General features: G+C 39.5%; 1 protein-coding gene across 1 annotated transcript in view; it reads left to right on the top strand.

Moving 5' to 3' along the window:
• LOC132390939 (uncharacterized) overlaps positions 1–4,537 on the top strand; it is a 122,799-nt gene extending 118,262 nt beyond the window's left edge. Inside the window, exons 47-49 of the mRNA XM_059963474.1 lie at positions 617–800; positions 2,277–2,376; positions 3,592–4,537. Of these exons, the coding sequence (XP_059819457.1) occupies positions 617–800; positions 2,277–2,376; positions 3,592–3,809 (502 nt within the window). The 3' untranslated portion in view covers positions 3,810–4,537. The remainder of the gene's footprint in view (positions 1–616; positions 801–2,276; positions 2,377–3,591) is intronic.
• The last annotated feature ends 11,481 nt before the right edge of the window (positions 4,538–16,018 follow it).

The raw sequence follows: 16,018 nt of genomic DNA, 5'->3' as shown, positions 1-16,018 counted from the left end.
CTCTGATACCCTGATGAGGACTGACTTATGGGCCTCTGGCTTCCTCGTCCCATAGTCAATAATCAGCTCCTTGATCTTGCTGCCATTGAGTGAGACGTATCACCAACTTTGATTCGGCTAATGACAATGGAGCTGTGCTTAGCCTCACATTTAAAAGTACAAAGCAAGTAGAGCAAATGGTTAAGCACACAGTCTTGTGGTGCCCATATGTTGATGGTGATGCTGTTACCAATCTGAACTGACTGGGGTCTGCGAGTGAGTAAACCTAGGATCCAATTGCATAAAGACATATTTAGGCCTCAATCTTGGAGCTTATTGATTAGTTTTGATGTGATATACTGTATGATTGTAATTGCAAGTATTTGGATGAACATTGTGCAATTGTAATTAAATGTGTGATTTTATTCTTCACTTTCACTATCCTATTGGACCTTCTCATTTTAAATATTGATGTGAAATTTGTTGTTCATGACAGTCTATCAAAGGAATTTATTGGCAGCATTTTAAATACTAAGTTCAATGTGAGATTCAATGCAATCTTAAAACACTTGGTATCTACAACCAAGCCTACTGAAGTTATGTATTTTAAAGTAAGTCTTATTTTCTTTTAAAATAGGAAGCAATTTGTTGATGCCTTTGTGGATTACAAGTTTAACACCGCAGTGGAGAAACAATTCAGAGCCTTTTCTGAAGGTTTCCGGGAAGGTTTTCCACTACCCATTGTGGATCTGTTCCTCCCAGAAGAACTAATGGCCGTTATCCATGGCAACACCAACTATGATTGGAAACTTCTGGAAAAGGTATGCACTGCATGCCACATCTACTATTCAATGCTTTGACAGTTGCTGTCCATTGTGTTTACAAGAAACAAAAGCTGGGATTAGAGTGCATTAAGAATACTCCCAAAACATTATACCATTCTATCATTCTACCATTATGGCTTTCATCCTAAACCTGAGGTGTTTTTCCTGATTTAACTGACTGAATAGGAATGCATTCATCTTACTAAAGCACAAGCAGATGGGAGTGCAACAGAAGCAGATCATTCAGCTGCTCATCCCTGTTAACTATTTATTTATATTATGTATCTTCTATTGCTTAATTCCCATTGGCCCATCCATAATCCAGCACCCTGGAAACACAAACCAGATAAAAATTTGTTAACTTGGTAGAAGATTATTACAGTCAAGAGATCAGACTGAAGTGGTCAGCACCATACTCTGGGCTTATTCTCTGCACAAAATTTAGACTCAAAAATACTGAGGATTAGTCAAGAGTGGGATATGGGCATTGAGATAGGGAATCTGCTAGATCATATTGGACAGTAGAACACATTTGAATGGCTTAATCTTGAAAATATTTTGTTTTCTGCTTACTGTTTAAGGCGGGTAGAAGGGAACCCATGGTGTTATTCTGTCATGGAGCAGCTGAGTTATTCCTGATGTCATGATGAATGTTAACCCCTCATTTGTTTTTCTTCTTAAGCACTCCTTCAGGACTGTGGATAACTTGCTTCCATTCTGGTTTTGTGGGCTCTCAGGTGGCTGATGAGGCCAGTATGGGAATTGGAGTACCCCACAGATAGATGGGTTAAGAGGTGTCTTGGGAAGTGACATGCTCTGTCTGCACCTATACAGGATACCTGTGCTCTACTGGCATGTGAGCTTGAAGTTATCAATAATAGAAAGCTCCTTCTTCGCCCAAGTAGTCATGGTCCTGATGCTGGGTCTCAACCCAAAACATTGACACAGATGTTGCCTAACCCACTGAGCTCCTCCAGCAGGTTGTCTTTTTGCTTGGGATTCATCTGCAGTCTCTTGTGTCTCCAATGGCCAGGAATTCCCAGGAGTCAGTGTGGATATTACACTTTCTCAAGGAAGTTTTGAGCATATTGAATCTTTTCCTCTATCTTTTTCATAAATAACATCAATGAAATAGATTGTTATCTTGATACTGCTGATTTTCCTACATTGTAAAATTGATCATATTTCAAACAAATTCACTGGGTGTACAATCCTTTCAGATGTATTGAATAGGACCTTCAGTGTACTTATCAGTTCTAAAAAAAAATCAGTTGTTGATGGTCATTTTCTTGTGGCAGATAGGAAGAAGGCCGATACAGATTTTAACCACTAGATATGTCCAAGAACACTATCTGACCATATCCAAAACATTAAAAAATTGCCTTTATATCTGCGAAAACAGAAAGTTTCTAACTATTTTAAACATTTAATCATCCAGTCTCATGCCAATCTTTGTTCTACTTCTCTCTGCAGAATACCAAATACCGAAATTATCAACCAACTGACAGAGTAATTAGATATTTTTGGGAAGTTTTTGAAAGCCTACTGGAAGAGGAGAAAAAGCAATTCATTTGTAAGTAAGCTCACATCTGTTTTAACACTTGCATGTGTCTAGAATGAAACATATCTAACACAGGGGTTAGATACTATACAACTGAGATTTATCTTGTCATCAAGCAGAATGGAGATCTTGAACTAAAAGAAAACAGAAAATGGTGCAAGAACTTGTAGAATGTGAAACAACATCATGTTTCAGGTTCAAGGACATTCTTCAGAACTTAAGATGCCAAATTCATGATGGCTTAAGTGCAGAATTTTTGCCACAAAGAGCAGTTTAAAAAAAAAATGAGCATTGGGGGAAACCAGAAGTAGGAAATACTGGTGAGGAAAGGTAAGAGGAAGTTCAAAACTGGCACACCACGTATGCCCACAGAAGCCAACATGTACTCAGTGGGGTTTTAGCTTCAAACTAAATCTGTTTCAGAGACACACAAAATTCAAACAAGGGTCTACAGTTTATTCCAGGGTTTATTTATTGAGAGGTACAGCATGGCAGCAGGCCCATCATTTCCATTTTTTTTTACATAGACCCCTACTGTGGAATTCCTGAAGAAGGCATGGCAAGGCCTCTGAATTTTGTTTCAGTGACCTTCCAGTCACAGTAATTCATTCATTTTTAAAATACTTCACATTATAAATAAACTCTTCAATTTAAGTTCCTTGGTTTCTGTGATGGAATTCACACCTGTTCTTCCAGATCTCTGAATACTAATAACTTTGTTACTATACTCTTACTTTGTCGGATTTCAGATGCAGCAGACAGATTTATCAGTCAGGGAAGGGGAAAATACTGCTCTGCATATCAGGGCAACATAGTGATGCAGCTGGTTAAGCTGCTGCCCCACAGTTCCAGAGAACTGGGTTCAATTCTGACCACCAGTGCTGCCCGTGCAGAGTCTGTACATTCTACCATGACTGCATGAATTACCTCTGGGTGCTCCAGTGTCCCAAAGATATGCAGGTTGGTAGGTGAATTGGTCACTGTAAACTGCCTTGGGTGTGAGTGAAATGAACAATCTGGGGGTGGGGTTGTGGTGAGCTGTTGAAAATGTGGAGGCAATTTAAAAAAAGAGATAAATGTAGGATTAGTGTTAAATGTGTGGTTGATGGTTAGAGCAGATTTGAAGGGCTGAAGAACCTTATTCCTAGCTGTATCTCTTTACCACTAATTTTTAACTGGTCCACAGAATTCTGACTTATTTCAATGTTGTTGTTCTCTGATTTTTAGTTTTTCTATCAGGAAGTGAGAGACTCCCAGCAGGTGGGATTGGAAGAATTAGGATCGTAATATTCAAACCCTGGATCAATCAACCAGATATATCATATCCACGTGCTTATACCTGCACCAGGAGCCTGGAACTCCCCAATTACAGCACAAAAGAACTACTGAAAGAGAGGTTACTTCACGCAATCGAACAGAGTGAATTCTGTGCAGAACCACCCTAATATATCCAGCTGGCCCAAAATTATGCAGTTGATTTAAGATGTCTTGGTTTGATCAAAATGAGTTGCAGCAGAACATTCGTTTGGTAGCAATATAGAAAATATCCATGGTGTTGCTGCATTTCTATAAAACCTCTGCTATTAATCCAATAATGTGATCTGACTCTATTCAGTAATGTATTCCACCTTGGCTAAATTGGATGCTTGTGAAGGGGGAGTTTTTTTTTGCATTTTGGAAGTACATTTTGATATGTTATTCACATCACAACAATTTCATTGTGTAGAAAACAAAATCACTATGAGAAGCTGTAAATCTGAAAACAAAATGTTGAAACTATTCAAAGGTCATGTAGTGTTCATGGAGTGAATAAGTTAACTTTCCAGCTAACTTAGCTTTACTTGCTATCAGGGATTTCCTTGCTTCGATCTCATTAACCAATTACTTGTCCATTTAAAAGTTTCCAAATGCGTAATTATAAAAACTACTGACGAAGGGTCTCGACCCGAAACATCGACAGTGCTTCTCCTTATAGATGCTGCCTGGCCTACTGTGTTCCACCAGCATTTTGTGTTATAAAAACTACTAATTGTTTCTCTAATGATATTGCAAATCAAAATCTCTGTATTGTCACAATCAATATGCTTCTTGAACTGTAATATAATTTCAAGTGTAAATAATTACTGTTTATTTCTGTATTTATATTCAATTAAAATAAATGACAATTTTTAAAATTTTTCTTCATTGTGCCAGAGAGTATTATTGAGTGCTAAAAACTCCCTTGGCTTTGGCTTGGTTTGCTCACAGTCACCACCCTCCCCCCTTCACCATGGACAGTCAGCCCAATCAGAACTCGATGCGAGGACCAGTTCTGCTTGCTAATCTGTGACGTTTACTCAGTTCTATGGAGTGTCGGCAGCAGTGATGCCTGACTTCACATTTGTGGTCATGGCTTTGCAATGACCAATGCACCAGCTGCAGTGATGCCTGGCTTTGTGTCTTTCATAAAACTTTGGTTCTGAAGATATTTGCTTACTTTAATTGTCTGCATGAATTGCTTTCTCTCTGCGCATTGGGTGTTTGACCGTCTTTTTTTTAATGGGTTCTTTTGAGGGATTTTGTTTTGTGGTGCCAAGAAGGAGGCCACAAAGGCCTTGCTAAAGTCCATCTAGACAACATCCACAGTCTTGCCTTCATCAACTTTCCAAGTAACTTCCTCGAAAAACTCTGTAAGATTGGTTAGACAAGACTTACCAAAGAAAGCCATGTTGGCTATCCCTGATCAGTCCCTGTCTATCCAAATACTCATATATCCGATCCCTTAGAATGCCTTCCAATAACTTTCCCACTACTGATGTCAGGCTCACCAGTCTATAATTTCCTGGCTTATTCTTAGAGCCTTTCTTAAACAACTGAACAACCTTAGCCTTCCTCCAATTTTCCAGCACCTCTCCTGTAATTAAGGATGTTTTAAATATCTCTGCTAGAGCCCTAAATTTCTGCACTAGCCTCTCACAGAGTCCGAGGTTGGTCATGGCTAGAATCAACATCTCAGGAAGAACCTGGACCCTCTGCAATTTGCCTATTGCCACAATAGGTTGACAGTAAACGCGATCTTAATGGCATTCCATGTGGCTTTGGATCACCTGGACAATACAACTACCTATGAAAGTATGCTGTTTATCAACTACAGCTCATCATTCCTACAGTCCTGATTGAAATATTACAGAACCTGGGCCTTTGTACTTCCCTTTGTAACTAGATCATCAGCTTCCTAAATGGCAGACCACAATCTATGTGGGCCAGAAATAACATTTCCACCTCACAATCAACACTGGCGCACCTCAGGGATGTGTTTTCTCTACACCCATGTCTGTGTTGCTAGGCAGAACTCAAATGTCATCTATAACTTTTCTGATAATACAACCAGAAAAAGTGGAGACAGTGAGCAATTTCAAATCACTAGGTGTCAATATCTCTGAGGACCTAAACAGGACTCAGCAATAAAGAAGACAAGACAACGGCTATATTTCATTTGGAGTTTGAGGAGATTTAGTTTGTTAGCTAAAACACTCGATAACTTCTACAAATACACCAAGGGGAGCATTCTGACTGGTACATCACGGTCTGGCATGGGGGTGGGGTGGTGCTACTGCACAAGAACGAAGTAAATTGCAGAAACTTGTAAGGTTAGTCAGCTCCATTGTGGGTATCAGCCTCCATAATTTCCAAGACATCTTCAAGAGGCAGTGCCTTCGGAAGGTGGTGTCCATCATTAAGGATCCCCACCAACCAGGACATTCCCTCTTCGCACTGTTACCACAGAGAAGAAGGTACACAAGCCTAACGGCACACACTCAGTAATTCAGGAACAGGTTCTCCCCCTCTGCAATCCGATTCCTAAATGGACATTGAACCCATGAACATTACCTCACTACTTTTTAAAATTTTTTGCACTACTTATTTTAACCTAGCTATTAACTATTAAACACACAATGTAACTAAGGTTTTTTCCTCTATATTTATTAATGTATTTCATTGTACTGCTGCCATAAAGTTAACAAATTTTACAACAAGTGCCAGTGATATTAAACCTAATTCTGATTCTGACATGTCAGGCCCTGGGGATTTATCCATCCTAGTTTGCATCAAGACAGCAAGCAGCTCCTCCTCTGCAATCATTAGAGGTTCCACGACCTTGCTGCTGCATTACCTTACATTGATAGACTCTGCGTCCATCTCCCAAGTAAATACAGATGCGAAGAATCTATTTAAGACCTTCCCCCATCTGTTTCGGCTTCACTCATGGATTACCATTCTGATCTTCTTGAGGACTAATTTTGTCTCTTGCTGTCCTTTTGCTCTTATTATACCATATCTGTAGAAATATTAAGGATTCTCCTTCACCTTGTCTGCTAGAGCAACCTCATGCCTTCTTTTAGCCCTCCAAATTTCCTTCTAAGTGTTCTCTTACATTTTGTATATTCCTCAAGTACCTCATTTGTTCCTGCCAGCCTGTATCTACTATGCACCTCCTTCATTTTCTTAACCAGGGCCATAATATCTCTCGAAAACCAAGGTTCCCTAAAACTGTTATCCTTGCCTTTTATTCTGACAGGAACATACAAACTCTGTACTCTCTAAATTTCACTTTTGAAGGCCTCCCATTTACCAAGAATACCTTTGCCAGAAAACAGGCTGTCCTAGTCCACACTTGACTGATCCTTTCCGATACCATCAAAATTGGTCTTTCTCCAATTCAGAATCTCAACCTGAGACCAGACCTATCCTTTTCCATAATTATCTTGAAACTAACGATATTATGATCACTAGATACCAAGTGTTTCCCTACACAAACTTCTGTAACCTGCCCTGTCTCATTTCTTAATAGGAGATCTAGTAGCACACTCTGTATAGTTGGGACTTCTATGATTAAGGGAACCTTCCTGAATACATTTAACAAATTCTTTCCCACCCAGCACTTTTACACTATGGGAGTCTAAGTCAATATGTGGAAAGTTAAAATTACCTACTATCACAACTTCATGTTTCTAGCAATAGTCTGTGATGTCTCTACAAATATGCTCCTCTAAATCCCTCGGTCCATTTGGTGGTCTATAACATAGGCCCATTAACGTGGTCATACCTTTCTTATGCCTCAGTTCTACCATAAAGCTTCACAAGACGAGCCCTCCAGTCTGTCCTGACTGAACACTGGTGTGATATGTTTTGCAGCTAATAATGCCAGCCCTCCCCTTTTCATCCCTCTCTTTCACATCTAAAAGAACAGAGCTCCAGAACACTGACAAATAAGAAAATCTGCAGATGCTGGAAATCCAAGCAATACAACAATATGCTGGAGGAACTCAGCAGGCCAGGCAGCATCTATAGAAAAAGCAGGATCTCCCAATGGCAACCCATTTTAATTACATTTCCCATTCCGATATGTCAGTCCATGGCCTCCTCTACTGTCGTGATAAGGCCACACTCATGTTAAAGGAGCAACACCTTATATTCCATCTGGGTAGCCTCCAACCTGAAGGCATAAGCATCGATTTCTTGAACTTCCAGTAATGATCCCCCCCTTCACCATTCCCAGTTTCCATTTCCATCTCTCACACTATCTCCTTACCTACCCATCATCTCCCTCTGGTGCTCCTCCTATCAGATTCCCTCTTCTCTGGCCCTATATCTCTTTCACCAATCAACTTCACAGCTCTTCACTTCACCTCTTCCCCCCACCACGCTTCTTGGTTTCACTTATCACCTTGTGATTCTTCCTCCCCTCCCCCCACCTTCTACCTCTGATTCCTCGTCTTTTTTTACAGCATTCCTGACGAAGGGTCTCGGCTTGAAATGTTGATTATACTCCTTCCCATAAATACTGCCTGGCCTGCGAAGTTCCTCCAGCATTTTGCATGTGTTGCCCAGAACACTGAGCTGCCAGTCCTGCAACCAAGCCTCACTGATGGCTACAATGTCATAATTCCACAAGTTGATCCATGACCTAAGCTCATCGACATTTCCTACAATACTGCTTGCGTTGAAATATATGCAGCTCAGAACTTTAGTCCCACCATACTCAAGCTTAACCTTTCAATTACTAACTTTGTATGTAGTCTTAACAACCTCTTTCTTCACAACCACACCACTCTCTGTTTTGGTGCTCTGGTTTGCATCCCCTACAGCTCGAGTTTAAACTCACCCCCACCCCCCACTCTGTGAAGCATTATCAAACCTTACCCTTCAGTTCACATGCAAACCATCCCTTCGGTAAAGGTCCCACCTTCCCTGAAAGAGAATCCAATAATCCAAAAATCTGAAGCCCTTCCTCAAGTACCATCTCCTTAGCCACCTGTTAAACTGTATGTTCTTCCTATTTTTGGCCTTACCAGCACATGGCATGGGTAGCAGTCCTGAGATCACAACCCTGGAAGCCCTATACTTCAACTTCACACCTGACTTCCTGAGGTCACTTTGCAGGACCTCGTCACTCCTCCTACTCATGTCATTGGTACCAGGGACAATGGCTTCTGGTTTAACAAACCATCCAGGAATCTTGTTCTCATCCACAGAACCAATGAATCCCCCATCACTGTAGATCATTGCTTCTCCCACCTTCCCTTTTGAGCCACAGCCAGAATCAGTGACAGAGACCTCACCACAGTGGCTGTCCTCTGCTAGGTCACATGCCCCCCGGCAATATCCAAAGCAGTATACCTGTTGAGGGGAATGGCCACAGGAGTACTCTGACCTGGCTGCCTAACCCCTTTCCACCTCCTGACAGTCATCCAGTTATTTGCATCCTGCATCTTTGGTGTATCTGCATATCTCCCTGTCTGTCCTGCCCATTAATCCCTCAGTCTCCCGAATGATCCTGAGTTCATCCAGTTCCAGCTCCAAGCCCTTAACACAGCTTGCTGGATGCACTTCTTGCAGGTGTAGCCATCAGGTTCACTGGAGGTCTTCCTACTTTACAACATCCCGCAACAACCATTCCACCATTCTGTCTGGCAACCCCACTACTTTAAATGTGCAATAAGAAATCAAGAAAGAATAAATAACAAAGGAAAAAAAATCAACCTACAGTGTAGTCTCTATTCACCAAAGCCTCAAGTCCCTACTGCAACACTAGCCCATTCACATAATGGCTGCTGCACTTAAACCTAATTTTTTTTGGTCCTTGTCAAGTTCCTGATGCACCATCAATAACTCTCTCTGAGACGTGAAGGCGAGATATTGGCTTTTATTGACCGGAAGACAGAACAAGCAGTGGTTGACCACCATACTACATCCTGGAGACAGAGAGGCCGGGCTCAGACCTCAATCGCCTTTATACAGGGGTCTGTGGGAGGGGCCGCAGGAGCAGTCAGCAGGGGGCGTGTCCAGACAGGTATATGTAGTTCACCACAGTGCCTAATTATGTTCTGTCCAATTTCCTTAGGACTGTGGTATGCAAAACATGCTGAATGGCCCGCTCACTTCTTTTAAACTCTCTCTCCCTCCATGTAATCCAGTGTCTCCTTGGTTTAGTGGCACTCAAAATGTGATATATGATCATCAGTCATTGTTCTCTTCTTCAACTGGAATGCTGTCTCAAATGTCAGTTTTTAAGAGTTCTTTTAAAGAATAGGCCAATGCTTCAACTGATAAATTAGACAGAAATGCTTGCATGCTAAAATGAATGTCATGACCTTTCTAATATGGCCTCACTGTGGATATGATGCAAAGGAGGGTAAAGTTCCAGGATGTAATCACAACTGGTCACAGCTGCCCTCATGTGGGGAATGGCGATAGAGCAGCTTCATGTATATTCATCTAAAATCCACTTATCCAAAACTGATGAGAGGAAAAATCAATCTTTTCCTAAATAGTTTCAGTAATTCCTAATCAAATATCATCTGTAATTTGAAGTCCTACTGTCCATGCCTCACTATCAGGCTAACCTTGGCATCTGTTATTTAAAGGACGAAGCCAGAATGATGGGTACAGGATAAAGCAATTACCTAAGTGCTGATTTTCAAATTAGGATCAAGACATACAAGGTAGATAACTAGCATATTCAAAACTCCATCTATATCATTATTTGTGTGAGAAAGGCAAATGCAATGTTAGCATTCATTTTAAGAGGACTAAATGTATTGCTGGGTCTTCATAAGCCAATGATCAAACCACATTTGGAGTATTATGAGCAGTTTTGGGCCCCTGGCATTGGAGACGGCCCAGAGGAGATTCATGAGAATTATCCTGGGAATGAAAGGGTTATGTATTAGGAGCGTTTGATGGCTCTGGACCTGTACTCACTGGAGTTTAGAAGAGTGAGGGGTATCTCATTGAAACCTACCTTATATTAAAAGGCCTAGAGAGAGTGGACGTGGAAAGGATGTTTCCTATAGTGGATAAGTCTAGGACCAGAGGGCAGAGGCTGAGGCTATAGGACAGAGATGAAGAGGAATCTTTTTCGCAAAGGGTGATGAATCTGTTGAATTCATTTCCACAAACGGCTGTGGAGACCAAGTTATTGGGTATATTTGAAGTGGAGATTGATAGGTTTTTGTTTAGTAAGGGTGCCAAAGGTTATGGGGAGAAGGCAGATAAATGGGGTTGAGAAGGATAAAAAATCAGCCATTATTGAATGGTGAAGCAAACTCAATGGGCAGAATGGCCTAATCCTGTTCCTATATCTGATGGTCTTATGGTCTATTTCTCTTCATATTGTACAACTGTTTGTTTATTTTTGGCTGTAAGCTGCTTCGGGCCGCTGTGATACTATTTCAATGCAAGTCTTTTTTCATGAACTTGGTATTCTAAGAATGATCCAAAGATAGAAAAATCCATTCACGAGTCTCCATATTGTTATTCATAGACAATTACGTGGAAGTAAACAATGTGGTGATATCAGGTAAGGTAAATATGAAGGATTAACAAAAGTGGAAAACTGCAAGCTAGCAGGGTAAGCTGGTAAAAGGACAATAGATTGCTGGGTGACCTTTCAACAAAGTCAGGATAGAGAAAGTACTGTACTACTAATTTTGCAAAACAAAAAGGTTCAGACAAGGTCTTAAGATTGCAATGACAGAACCTGTCATAAGGACCTAGAAATGAGTTTGAAACAGAATTCGGGATGGTGAAACACAATGGTTTAAGGATTAACTAGAGGAAAGTAAAGGCCATCTATGGAATGGTAAAGGGCTGTGCCAGAACAGTGATCCATGTCATAAATTGAATATATTATGCAACTATTATTCCCTGTGTTTTGTTGGAAAAATAATCCCATTACATTGGGAACAGTCTGCATTACTTTAGCTCAAGAATTCAGAGACCCTCAGTGAAAGACCTGCCTCCCGACTTTGAACTGATCAGTAAATTCTGTGGGTTCACTAGTCATCCTGATAGAAATTATATCTTATGCTTCAAAACCTAGACACAAAGCCAAATTAATGGCAAATAGATGACCAGGTTTATTTTTGTCACATGTACACTACCAAGATACAGTGAAATATCTACCTTGCATTCTGTTCATACTGATCAAATTGTTACAACAGTGCATTGAAGTAGTACAGCATAAAACAATAACTAAATGCAGAATAAAGTGTAACAGCTACAGAGGAAATGCAGTGTAGGTGAACAATAAGGTGCAAAGTCACTAAGGTCAATAGCTCACATTATCATGCATTCAATTATCTTATAACAGTGGGATAGAAGCTGTCCTTGAACCTGGCGGTACATGCTTTAAAGCTTTTAATTTTTCTTCCGAATGGGAGGTGGAGAAAAACAGACATCCCGCCCTGCAAAAACTCATTTCAGGGAGGTAGCACCCCAGCCCCCACAGTCGACCTCCAAGGGTGTATGTAATACCTTGTTTAGTAATTTTGTCTAATCTGTAAACTAAGTTGGGTATATGCACAAAATGTGACATTAAAATATGTACTTATTATATTATATTATCATGGAGTCATTTTTTAATTCTATTATTACTTTAAGCAAATCTACAGGGAGTTTGGCCTCATCACATAGGGTATCAATAGAGCAGCTAGCCAGCTAGTTTAAATAACATTAGCTATGCTAATGAACGAATGACACCTGTTAAACTCACCTCAACATGTCTTTTACATTTTAACCCACCATGGGCAAAAGAAAAGTCATTGTTTTTGAGGTCAACTGTAAAGCCCCCCCCCCCCCCACAGAGAGAAAACTGACAGATCTACTTAGCACGAACAGAGACCAATCAGGATACTCCCTCTCACTCTTCCTCTTCCCCTCCCTCTCAAAAATATCGATTTCTGGGATATTGTATATAATTTGCGGGCATCAGGGAGCCGCTATCAATATGCAGGAGTCTCCCGGAACTTCTGAGAGAGGTGGGATGTCTGGAAAAGCGAATGCCCAGGGTGGGTGGGGTCTTTGATTATGCCAGATGCTTTAATGGGTCAGCAGGAAGTGAAGACAGAGTCCATGGAGGGGAGAAAGATTCCCACGATTCACTGAGCTGCATCTACAACTCTGCAGTCTGGGGCAGAGCAGTAGCCATGCAGAGCTGTGGTGCATCAAGACGGGACTCTTTGATGAGGGTCAAAGTGGTCTTGCCAAATTTGTCTGCAGTCGAAAATGAGTTCCCAGCATTACCATTTCCGAACAGAAACCTGCCAAATCCTCCAGCTAGCTGGTTTATATTGGTAGCAACTGAACCCTCCAAACTATGGGAGTTGCTTTACTCTCCAGTAATTACCCTTACCCTCATTCTGTAAGACCTCAAGAGGACCACAACCTGGTTATAGGGTTTGACCTGGAGAGCTATGTTGTCTGAAGTCAAGGACTTGTCCTTTGGCTCTTGGTAGGGTCACCATGCCAAACAGGTCTAAGGGTAGAGGCCAGACTAAGAGTGGTCCATCAACCTTCCAGGTTTGGGGGATCAGCTCAGGCTAACAACCCTGACTGGTCAAAAAACAGTTGTGGAAACAACAATGAAGAATCTTCTTTGCAGGCAAAGATGGAGGACCTTCATTGCTGCCCTAAACGCCAGCGAGTCATTCTGTAACAGTAAAGGAGTTATAGAATGGAAGCAAAAATAAAGGTGATGCAGAAGATTTAAAATTGGCTAAGCATCCCAAACATGATACTACATCCATCCTATCCCCACCCTGACCATATTTGATCTATGACCATAATAACATCCCTTTACAACAAAATATTGCAATTATAACTGGTAGGATAATGGTATCCCTGAGTTTTGTTTAATAAATGTACACTCAGATAAAGTTTTATTTGACTAACATCACTAAGAATACAGGAGGTCAATATTTTACATTGATAATACAACAAGTCAGAACACAGGTGAATGTCGATATAATTGATCTTCTTTACATACATTCGTGGGTTGGTTACGCTGTACAAATTCCACCTATATTTCACTGGCAGATTTATGATAGCACCATAATCTCCAACTGACCAGATCTGTCAAACAACATCTACTCACCATTTTATATATATATATATATATATATATATATCTCCGATATCAACAGACATGAAAAATAGAAAGAGAATGCCAATCTTAATGTCTCAGGTTAATCTTTAATTCTCATACAATATCTCATGTGGCCAGCATATCAGGAGATTGGATGCCTACCTGAGGACTGTTAAGAAAATTAATTAACATGGAGCCGAAGAAGGTCAGTTGGGTGGTTGAAAGTTTGATGGTAATAGGGTTGAGAAAGCAAAAGGTCATTCTGATGAACATAATAAACTCAGAGAGGTATAAAAGGAGATTACAGAAACCAGTGAAAGATGCAAGGTTGAATCAGGACTCTTTTAAAAAATTTTTTTATTGAATTTTCAAATAGGTTACAGAAAGAAAAAAAAAATTATCGACCCTTCCCCCCCCCCCCCCCAACATATCCCTATAGAAAAAAAAGAGAAGAAAAAAGAAGAAAGAAAGAATGCCTGGATATCGGAAGATCCCCACATGCTCCATGGAATTCATAATAGCTTTAATATGTATATTTATTTATTTCCCCAGATAACCAATAATTTTATCTTTGGAGCACCTATATATTTAATCCTATTTTTTGTAAATAAGGGTGCCAAATTTTCAGAAATATTTCATATTTATCTCTTAAATTATAAGTAATTTTTTCAAGTGGAATGCAGCTAAAAATTTCATTCTTCCAGCGATCTATACTTAAGTATGAATCCGATTTCCAAGTAACTGCAATAGCCTTTCTGGCTACTGCCAATGCAATTTTTATGAATTCTTTCTGATATTTATTCAATTTGGATTTCGATTTTATCCCTTCAATATCGCCTAGTTAAAATAATGTTGGATTATGTGGAAGTTATATTCCAATAATTTCTTCCAGTAAAACTCTTAAATTTGTCCAAAAAGGTTGAATTTTAAAACAGGACCAAGTAGAGTGTAAAAAAGTACCAGTTTCTTGATTACATCGAAAACATTGATCAGATAAATTTGAGTTAAATCTATTTAGTTTTTGTGGTGTAATATATATTTGATGTAAAAAGATATATTGTACTAATCTTAGTCGAACATTTATTGAATTTTACAAAAAGTTTAAAGATTTATTAATTCCTCCTTTTATGGAGCTAATACACCAAGCAGAAAGAATGCATAAACTTCCAGAATCTTTTTTGACAGCTATTTTAATAGTATTGCCAAAAAAAGACAGAGATCTTTTAAAGCCAACATCATATAGACCTCAATCTTTGTTGAACACTGACTATAAAATAATTGCAAAGATTTTATCTAATAGATTATCTAAATACCTACCAAAACTAATATACATGGACCAAATAGGATTTATTAAAAATAGACAATCGGCAGATAATATAACTCAGTTACTTAGCATAATTCACAAAACAGGGAAGAAATGAGTGTGGCAGTTGCTTTGGATGCAGAAAAAGCATTTGATAGATTGGAATGGGATTTTTTATTTAAGGTATTGGAAAAATATGGATTAGGAGTATCTTTTATAAAATGGATTAAAACCTTAAATACTAACCCCAAAGCTAAAGTGGTGACAAATGGCCAAATTTCAACATCATTTCAGTTAACAAGGTCAACTAGACAAGGTTGTCCATTATCACCTGCTTTATTTGTGTTGGCAATAGAACCAGTAGCTGAATTAATTCGAACTGACTCAGATATTATGGGTTTCAGAGTTAATCAGGAGGAATATAAGATTAACTTATTTGCTGATGATGTTCTGATTTATCTAACTAACCCATTGCATTCGTTGCGTAAATTATCTTCTAGATTGGAAGAATATGGGAAAATATCAGGGTACAAAATAAATTGGGATAAAAGTGAAATTCTACCCCTTACTAAAGGAGATTATAGTCAATGTTGATTAATAACTCAATTTAGATGGCCGATAAATGGTATAAAGTATTTAGGTATAAGAGTTGATAATGATATAAAGAATTTATATTTTTAAAAAAAGAGTCAGGATTCTTGAGAGGTTTTTGCTCACTGGACTGAGAAAGGGAGTGGAAGGATGGAGATGTGTTTATACAGGACATTATTTGGGATGATTGGTCAATTTCAAATCATTGTCAGCTTAGTTTTTGCTTTCAGTCTGAGATCTGTTCACTCCTACAGAATGAGAGATGGACAAATGTGAGGCATTAAAACAGCTCCCAAAACTTGAACACAAGAGATTTTGCAGATTTTGGAAACTTTGAGCAACACACACAAAAT

This window comes from Hypanus sabinus, chromosome 3 (genome assembly GCF_030144855.1).
Source record: "Hypanus sabinus isolate sHypSab1 chromosome 3, sHypSab1.hap1, whole genome shotgun sequence".
Lineage (NCBI taxonomy): Eukaryota > Metazoa > Chordata > Chondrichthyes > Myliobatiformes > Dasyatidae > Hypanus > Hypanus sabinus.
Note: the sequence above shows the minus strand (reverse complement) of the source record. Positions and strands in the feature narration are given on the sequence as shown.